General features: G+C 45.1%; 1 protein-coding gene across 2 annotated transcripts; it reads right to left on the bottom strand.

The window, feature by feature from the left end:
* Positions 1-221: 221 nt before the first annotated feature.
* On the bottom strand, positions 222-7,433 carry LOC138952075 (phosphatidylinositol N-acetylglucosaminyltransferase subunit H-like). 2 transcript variants are annotated; one of them, XM_070323661.1, is made up of 5 exons: positions 7,202-7,433; positions 6,538-6,616; positions 5,695-5,822; positions 5,300-5,434; positions 222-4,930 (listed from the first exon to the last, which is right to left on the bottom strand). In XM_070323661.1, exons 1-5 carry the CDS (start codon positions 7,349-7,351, stop codon positions 4,700-4,702), a joined length of 723 nt encoding a protein of 240 aa, XP_070179762.1. In that variant the 5' UTR covers positions 7,352-7,433; the 3' UTR covers positions 222-4,699. The 2 variants fall into 2 exon arrangements, with proteins under 2 accessions (XP_070179762.1, XP_070179763.1); XM_070323662.1 differs by having other exon boundaries at positions 223-4,930; positions 5,300-5,380.
* Between the last annotated feature and the right edge of the window lie 2,841 nt (positions 7,434-10,274).

The raw sequence follows: 10,274 nt of genomic DNA on the forward strand, positions 1-10,274 counted from the left end.
TGTGTGTGTGTGAGCGAGTGTGTGATGGCTTGTTTGATGTGTGTGTGTGTGTGAGCGAGTGTGTGATGGCTTGTTTGATGTGTGTGTGTGTGTGAGCGAGTGTGTGATGGCTTGTTTGATGTGTGTGTGAGCGAGTGTGTATAATGGCTTGTTTGATGTGTGTGTGTGTGTGTGATGGCTTGTCTGATGTGTGTGTGTGTGTGTGTGTGTGTGTGTTTGATGGCTTGTTTGATGTGTGTGTGAGCGAGTGTGTGTGATGGCTTATTTGATGTGTGTCTGAGCAAGTGTGTGTGATGGCTTGGTTGATGTGTGTGTGTGTGTGTGTGATGGCTTGTTTGATGTGTGAGTGTGAGCGAGTGTGTGATGGCTTGTTTAATGTGTGTCTGAGCGAGTGTGTGTGATGGCTTGTTCAATGTGCAGACATTGTGAGAGGCAGGCCACGAGGCCGCCAGGTTCTTCCTTCCAAACTGTCACCTCGGTCACACACACATGAAACCCTAACTCTTCTTTTTTCAATCCGGGGATATACAAAGCATCTCTCCCAAAAAACAGTTTTCTGAAGCTTCAGTAAAAAAAATATTGCATTCAGTACAGAGCATCAAACAACATTAAAAACGACAAGAACAAAAAGCAAGAAATATGTTTGGTTCTTGTTTATCAGTTTGTTTGGGATTTTTAACATTTTTGTGCAGTTGTACATCACAATGCAATCTGTACATACACTTCCCAAACTGTCACCTCTACACAGTGGAGTGTGACATGGTGTCACTACACATGACACACCAACAATGAGCAGTCTGGGTGCTCTCTCTACACAGTGGAGTGTGACACGGTGTCACTACACATCACACCAACAATGAGCAGTCTGGGTGCTCTCTCTACAGTGGAGTGTGACACGGTGTCACTACACATCACACACCAACAATGAGCAGCCTGGGTGCTCTCTCTACACAGTGGAGTGTGACACGGTGTCACTACACATCACACACCAACAATGAGCAGTCTGGGTGCTCTCTCTACAGTGGAGTGTGACACGGTGTCACTACACATCACACACCAACAATGAGCAGTCTGGGTGCTCTCTCTACACAGTGGAGTGTGACACGGTGTCACTACACATCACACACCAACAATGAGCAGCCTGGGTGCTCTCTCTACACAGTGGAGTGTGACACGGTGTCACTACACATGACACACCAACAATGAGCAGTCTAGGTGCTCTCTCTACAGCGGAGTGTGACACGGTGTCACTACACATCACACACCAACAATGAGCAGCCTGGGTGCTCTCTCTACACAGTGGAGTGTGACACGGTGTCACTACACATCACACACCAACAATGAACAGTCTGGGTGCTCTCTCTACAGTGGAGTGTGACACGGTGTCACTACACATCACACACCAACAATGAGCAGTCTGGGTGCTCTCTCTACACAGTGGAGTGTGACACGGTGTCACTACACATCACACACCAACAATGAGCAGCCTGGGTGCTCTCTCTACACAGTGGAGTGTGACACGGTGTCACTACACTTGACACACCAACAATGAGCAGTCTGGGTGCTCTCTCTACAGCGGAGTGTGACACGGTGTCACTACACATCACACACCAACAATGAGCAGCCTGGGTGCTCTCTCTACACAGTGGAGTGTGACACGGTGTCACTACACATCACACACCAACAATGAGCAGTCTGGGTGCTCTCTCTACAGTGGAGTGTGACACGGTGTCACTACACATCACACACCAACAATGAGCAGTCTGGGTGATCTTTCTACACAGTGGAGTGTGACACGGTGTCACTACACATCACACACCAACAATGAGCAGCCTGGGTGCTCTCTCTGCACAGTGGAGTGTGACATGGATTCACTACACATCACACACCAACAATGAGCAGCCTGGGTGCTCTCTCTGCACAGTGGAGTGTGACATGGTGTCACTACACATCACACACCAACAATGAGCAGCCTGGGTGCTCTCTCTACACAGTGGAGTGTGACATGATGTCACTACACATCACACACCAACAATGAGCAGTCTGGGTGCTCTCTCTACAGTGGAGTGTGACACGGTGTCACTACACATCACACACCAACAATGAGCAGCCTGGGTGCTCTCTCTACACAGTGGAGTGTGACACCGTGTCACTACACATCACACACCAACAATAAGCAGTCTGGGTGCTCTCTCTACACAGTGGAGTGTGACACGGTGTCACTACACATCACACACCAACAATGAGCAGTCTGTGTGCTCTCTCTACACAGTGGAGTGTGACACGGTGTCACTACACATCACACACCAACAATGAGCAGCCTGGGTGCTCTCTCTACACAGTGGAGTGTGACATAGTGTCACTACACATCACACACCAACAATGAGCAGTCTGGGTGCTCTCTCTACAGTGGAGTGACACGGTGTCACTACACATCACACACCAACAATGAGCAGCCTGGGTGCTCTTTCTACACAGTGGAGTGACATGGTGTCACTACACATCACACACCAACAATGAGCTGCCTGGGGCTCTCTCTACACAGTGGAGTGACAGGGTGTCACTACACATCACACACCAACAATGAGCAGTCTGGGTGCCCTCTCTACACAGTGGAGTGACACGGTGTCACTACACATCACACACCAACAATGAGCTGCCTGGGTGCTCTCTCTACACAGTGGAGTGTGACACGGTGTCACTACACATCACACACCAACAATGAGCAGTCTGAGTGCTCTCTCTACAGCGGAGTGTGACACGGTGTCACTACACATCACACACCAACAATGAGCAGCCTGGGTGCTCTCTCTACACAGTGGAGTGTGACACGGTGTCACTACACATCACACACCAACAATGAGCAGTCTGGGTGCTCTCTCTACACAGTGGAGTGACAGGGTGTCACTACACATCACACACCAACAATGAGCAGTCTGGGTGCTCTCTCTACATAGTGGAGTGACATGGTGTCACTCCACATCACACACCAACAATGAGCAGTCTGGGTGCTCTCTCTACACAGTGGAGTGTGACACGGTGTCACTACACATCACACACCAACAATGAGCAGTCTGGGTGCTCTCTCTACATAGTGGAGTGACATGGTGTCACTCCACATCACACACCAACAATGAGCAGTCTGGGTGCTCTCTCTACACAGTGGAGTGTGACACGGTGTCACTACACATCACACACCAACAATGAGCAGTCTGGGTGCTCTCTCTACACAGTGGAGTGTGACACGGTGTCACTACACATCACACACCAACAATAAGCAGTCTGGGTGCTCTCTCTACACAGTGGAGTGTGACACGGTGTCACTACACATCACACACCAACTATAAGCAGTCTGGGTGCTCTCTCTACATAGTGGAGTGACAGGGTGTCACTACACATCACACACCAACAATGAGCAGCCTGCATGTTTTCTCTACACAGTGGTATTTTTTTTTAAAGAATTTCGTAAAAGAAACAGGTGCCTTTTTTCGAAAATTTATTCATCAAAAAGTTCCAACTCACCACTGCAGTCAATCAGGGTGTTGATTTTTGGTATCTGACCAAGTGGGGGAATGGTCTTATCCCCTCTTACTTAAAGCCTGACTAAGACAGTGAGGTGAACTGTTTTCACGAGGCGGAGTGGGCCTTGAGGTGCACATGCACACCTCTTGACACGCCGACGTAACTTCAGCCGGATACGCTTGTCACAACACTGGTAGCACACATCAGTGCTAGCACACACTAGCTGTAACACACAGTACAGCATAAAGATAGAATTGTGACACGGTGACTAAGATAGAATTGTGACACGGTGACGCAGTGGTCTCATGGCAGCTGCTCTGCATTGACGGAGATTTCTCCCTGCCTTGAGAGCGAGCTATTAATAGTTAGCTCTACAAGTCTGAAACAATGGTAGACAGCACACCCGTGAGATGTGGAGAGCTGTTTGTGATAGTCACCCGTGAGATGTGGAGAGCTGTTTGTGATAGTCACCTGTGAGATGTGGAGAGCTGTTTGTGATAGTCAACTGTGAGATGTGGAGAGCTGTTTGTGATAGTCACCCGTGTGATGTGGAGAGCTGTTTGTGATAGAGTCACCTGTGAGATGTGGTGAGCTGTTTGTGATAGTCACCCGTGAGATGTGGAGAGCTGTTTGTGATAGAGACACCTGTGAGATGTGGAGAGTTGTTTGTGATAGTCACCCGTGAGATGTGGAGAGCTGTTTGTGATAGTCACCTGTGAGATGTGGAGAGCTGTTTGCGATAGTCACCCATGAGATGTGGAGAGCTGTTTGTGATAGAGTCACCCGTGAGATGTGGAGAGCTGTTTGTGATAGTCACCCATGAGATGTGGAGAGCTGTTTGTGATCGAGTCTGGCTGATGTTGTCACCTACAAACCCTTGTGTTCACAGACGTTGATATAGGGCTATTTATTTGGCCTCAAACCTGTTTGACTGGCTTTGCCTCCAAAGGCAATTGTTGTGTTTCATGCACTTGTTATATCACCACACACCCGAGAGACCAACTTGTTTTATCACCACACACCTGAGAGACCAACTTGTTATATCACCACACACCCGAGAGACCAGCTTGTTATATCACCACACACCCGTGAGACCAAATTGTTATATCACCACACACCCGAGAGACCATACACACATGGTGACACAAGGGTTCCAACACGACCACCAACCACAGCATCAAGACTTTGAAGAGCGAGTGGTCCGTCTGGATCTCAACGGTAAACGTTTCTTTTTCCACCTTGACTCTTCCTGTGATGACCTGACCCGAGTTGTGTCCCTTGCACCTAGCTGTTGGGTCTCCTCCTCTCCCTTGGAGTCCTGGTGTACCGAGGTGATCACGCTGTCGGTGCAAGTGTCCTCCACTGCTCGGTACATGTACACCAGGTCTTGGAGACGGGGCCACGAACGCTGCACACATCAACATGATGTAGCTTGAGTACATACATTACCTTCACTACAATGTCTCAGCAAGATGGTTGTCCCAGCTCACAGACGACGGGACTAAATAACGTCTTTTAACGTGCAGGTGATTGGCCATGGTAAGGGCCTCAGCTGACAGTCCCAGTTGTTTGTGTCTGAATAGAAACACGCCAAATGTTCTCTCCCATAACATGAGTTTGGGGTTGAAGTAAGACAGAACGAGAGACAGAGCATGAGACAGAGGGATAGAAAGAGACTCAGACTCAAGATATTACTGTCCTTGGAGAGAGAGAGAGAGAGAGAGAGAGTGTGTGTGTGTGTGTGTGTCTGTGTGTGTGTGTGTGCGTGTGTACTCACAGTGAACAAAGGAACAACAGTTTCCACAGGTCCTGCAGGCCTTGATGCAAGTAGCACAGCCAGGTAACACACTATTGATTGCTGAAACACAGGTGTTGATGCAAGTAGCACAGCCAGGTAACACACTATTGATTGCTGAAACACAGGTGTTGAAATAATCAGGAAACACAATTCAGATTGCTGAGACATCATAATGGTGTCGATATAATCCAGTAACACACTACCGATAGCTAAAACATCATTTTTCAGATCACAACCTCTATAAATGCACCTCTTTGTAATACTCCCTCCTTTTCAAGACGGGATTTTCTCAGATTTTTGGAAGTGATAAAAGGGGGGATCTAGAAACGTGCGGCAAAGTGACTCTCACAGCAAGCAAAAGCATGACAGCTCACCATGGTTACAGCTTCAGTGATGACGATGCCCTTGACCCGACTTTTGTCGAAGAACTGCGTCTCTTGATGACGGAACCAGTATTGTGTTTTCACCTGCACACCCAGATTGGGCAGCACCAACAGAACTTCTGCAACAACACACGTCACACGGCTCAACACATTCCATGGACATTGACACACATCACATGACTCAACACATTCCATAGACAACAACACACGTCACACGGCTCAACACATTCCATGGACATTGACACACGTTACACGGCTCAACACATTCCATAGACAACAACACACGTCACACGGCTCAACACATTCCATGGACATTGACACACGTTACACGGCTCAACACATTCCATAGACAACAACACACGTCACACGGCTCAACACATTCCATGGACATTGACACACGTCACATGACTCAACACATTCCATAGACAACAACACACGGCTCAACACATTCCCAAGACATTGACACATGTCACACGGCTCAACACATTCTATAGACAACAACACACGTCAGACGGCTCAACACATTCCATAGACAACAACACACGTCACACGACTCAACACATTCCATGGACATTGACACACGTCACAACACATTCCATAGACAACAACACACGTCACACGGCTCAACACATTCCATGGACATTGACACACGTCACACGACTCAACACATTCCATAGACAACAACACACGGCTCAACACAAAAAACCCAGACATTTTAGGTAAGAACTTAGTCGCAATGTTCTTTTTAGCTACAGGTCATGTCACTGGGTTGAGCGTCATGCAAGCGCTACCTTTGCTGACTTTGTTCAACAGTTGTACCCATGCGAGCGCTACCTTTTCTGACTTTGTTGAAGAGTCGCACGGCCAGCACCAGGGCAAGGACCACTGACAGCAGCCACAGCAGTCGCACATTCTGAAAACAAATTTGTGTCCCAATTTAATATAACTTTCTCTGTCAATAGTTTGCCATGCAGTTGTGTCTCCTGAAAACGAAATAATATTTTCATTCACGTCACCTACGGAATCATTGGAATTACCAGGTAAAAAGTATTACTTTTCACCACCCTTTAATCCCGCAGGGAGGACAGTTTAAAATGTAGAAATCTGACAAATCTGCCTGCAGACTTTTGAGGTCTTTCGTTTACGTACTCAAGCAAAGATTTTTAGTTTTACTTGCACATGCATCAGAAATTCAGAAGAAAAAAACGGACAGTCGCCGGGTCTGCCAACAAAAATAGCCTAGACATAAAACAAAAATTCTTAAACAGATTAATTATCCGCAAGTGCCGCTGTTTTGCCGAGTGGCCTTCCTTGAATTTGGCCCATTAACTTGATGAAAATCGTCAGCTTTACGCATAAAAAGTTGACTTAATCACAATTTCATGAAGTTTGTCGCATAAAACGTAACTGCCTATCAGTGGTAAGCTTTCAAGCTTATTATATATAGAAGCGCAGAACCTGACAAGCAGTTCGAGAAGAAGAAGAAGACTAGCAATACCATTTCATGAAGTTTGAGGGCCGCGCACAGAGTTGTGGTAACTACAAAACTTGCCACAAGACGCTTTGGTCGCAACGCGCAGTGATGTAGAATAAACTCGCTGCCCATCGCTCCGTAGTTCCGATGCTCCAAATTCGCCATTTTCTCCATTCAAAATCTCTCACTGCTTGTTCTGTCAGATGTACAACACTTCCACCAACGCAAAACCTGAACCTCCATTCAGACCCGTCGTCTGATGTGCTCTGAGAGTTGTCTTTCCAGGAGTTCCCAATACATGGCAGTTATCGTTCTTGCCGTGCAGACGAACAGTTTGAGATCAGTGCATTGTGCAAACCACAGACAGCTTTGTGTTTCTTCAACACTGGCTCTATGAATTCGAATAAATGCATTTTTCGACTCAACGCAAAGAAAGGCACACACATGCATTCCTTTTTACGTTAATGTAGAACTTTCATTACCCTTTTTTACGTGAAGTTTTGACTAAATAGACTGAGAATCGAGACGAGGTCTGTGTGTGTGTGTAGAGCCACACGGACATAAAAGAACCTAAGAACCTTTCTATGTTTGAGGCCAACGGCCATACCACGTTGAAAGCACCGGTTCTCGTCTATGTCTGAGGTGTAGAGCACTTTTCAGGAGAAAAAAAACCCGGACAGATGTTTTTAATCTACGCATATACATTTTTCCAGATCATCTCCATAATTTTCCGACTGCACTGTGGTGATCACATTGTTCAATCAAATAACTTGATTTTTTTTGTCAAACTGTGTGTAATTCGGTGCACTGGTTTCCACGCATAAAATAACTCTGGAAGAAAATACCCATCACTTTTTGTTTCACCTCAAACAAATATTATATGTGCTTTTTTTTGTGCCTTTTTTTTTTTACAAGATTATTATTTTATTTCAAATTCATGATACTTTCTAAGCTGGAAAAAGGAACTTGGGGCTATGTAACGTACTTCTTTGCTACGACCATCTCGGAAACATCTCAAATCACATTGGAAGATAAGTGGCATGGCTTGCTCGTTGTGTCTTGTAGGACTTATATCCACTCTCAATGCCGATAGGTCAAGTTCTTGTGAATGTTTGGTTTTGTCCGCAATTAAACGTTCCAATAATGTTAACCCTTTCTTGTTTTAACATAGAGGGGGAATCGAGACGAGGGTCGTGGTGTATGTGTGTGTGTGTGTGTGTCTGTCTGTCTGTGCGTGTGTGTGTGTAGAGCGATTCAGACCAAACTACTGGACCGATCTTTATGAAATTGTACATGAGAGTTCCTGGGAATAATATCCCCGGATATTTTTTTATTTTTTTCGATAAATGTCTTTCATGACGTCATATCCGGCTTTTTGTAAAAGTTGAGGCGGCACTGTCACACCCTCATTTTTCAATCAAATTGATTGAAATTTTGGCCAAGCAATATTCGACGAAGGCCGGACTTCGGTATTGCATTTCAGCTTGGTGGCTTAAAAATTAATTAATGACTTTGGTCATTAAAAATCTGAAAATTGTAAACTTACATTTTTTTATAAAACGATCCAAATTTACGTTCCTCTTATTCTTCATCATTTCCTGATTCCAAAAACATATAAATATGTTATATTTGGATTAAAAACAAGCTCTGAAAATTAAAAATATAAAAATTATTATCAAAATTAAATGTTCGAAATCAATTTAAAAACACTTTCATCTTATTCCTTGTCGGTTCCTGATTCCAAAAACATATAGATATGATATGTTTGGATTAAAAACACGCTCAGAAAGTTAAAACGAAGAGAGGTACAGAAAAGCGTGCTATCCTTCTCAGCGCAACTACTACCCCACTCTTCTTGTCAATTTCACTGCCTTTGCCACAAGCGGTGGACAGACGATGCTACGAGTATACGGTCTTGCTGAAAAATTGCAGTGCGTTCAGTTTCATTCTGTGAGTTCGACAGCTTGACAAAATGTAGTAATTTCGCCTTACGCGACTTGTTCTATGTAACGTACATTACGTTAGCCATTGTGTTAGGGTTATTGTGACTTCTTTCAGTCAGCGAAAAGAAACTTTTTGCTTTTGGAAACTTGAGGTCAATGAGTGCTTTTAAAAAAAATATGATGTACTTTTTTTGCTTGTTTTTTGTTTTTTTACAAGATTATCATTTTACTTCAAATTTTGTAACATGTTTTGATAAATTTTCTACTCTTTTGAATAGCAAGATTTAAACATTATCCTCTTTCTGAGAAGAAGGTATTACCCACATCAAGTCAGGGACTTGCCTGTAATTAGGAGTAAAAGAATAACTTGAAACTGAGAATACCAGCTCTGGCATTTATAACGGCAAATCGATATAAAAACTATAATTTGATCAGCTTTTATAAAAAATTAATGGTTTGTTTTCTAAATTGTCCTTTACTTCATGTGCGTACCCCTCCTAGCTCCTCCCTCCCTCCCTCCCTCCCGCCCTCCTCCCGCCCCCTGACTAACTGTGACTCGAATAGGAGAGAAAAAAAAAAGGCGTTCGAGAAAAGACATGCAGCTTAGCTCAAAGTAAACGTCAGGGTTTCTCTGTCTTATTGAATGATTGACGTGTTTGTAGTTTTACAGATGTTCTTGTTTTGAGTCCTGTGCGCGCGGAGGGCTGGGGCAGGGAGGGGTTATTCCCCCTTGTGAAGTTGTGAAGTTATGGTTCTTCATCATCAGATGGTCGGAGCAAAGAGAGATACACTCTTTGGTCGGAGTCAGTCACTGCGGCCGCCCAAGTCAGTTGTAAAACCTTTCACTAGTGAGTTAAACCGGCAGAACTCCATTTGTTCTGGTTTTCGCCTGCCTCCTTCCCCCTTCTCATTTTCCTCACTAAGTCATTAAACAAAGAATGCAACTTTTCAACAAATTACTTGGCTTTGTCGAGTGCGCCCCAAAGTCGTTCGGTATGGTCGCTTGAGTCATTTCGTGTCGTCTGCTCCGCGGGGTTCTGAGTGCATCATTTGACGTCATCAAACCGGAGAGTGCTGGTTGGGCAACTTCTTGTTCTTTTTATTCATTTGCACAACTCTTCTCGTCTTCTTTTAGGGATGGGGGGGGGGGGGGG

Source organism: Littorina saxatilis, linkage group LG17 (genome assembly GCF_037325665.1).
Source record: "Littorina saxatilis isolate snail1 linkage group LG17, US_GU_Lsax_2.0, whole genome shotgun sequence".
NCBI lineage: Eukaryota > Metazoa > Mollusca > Gastropoda > Littorinimorpha > Littorinidae > Littorina > Littorina saxatilis.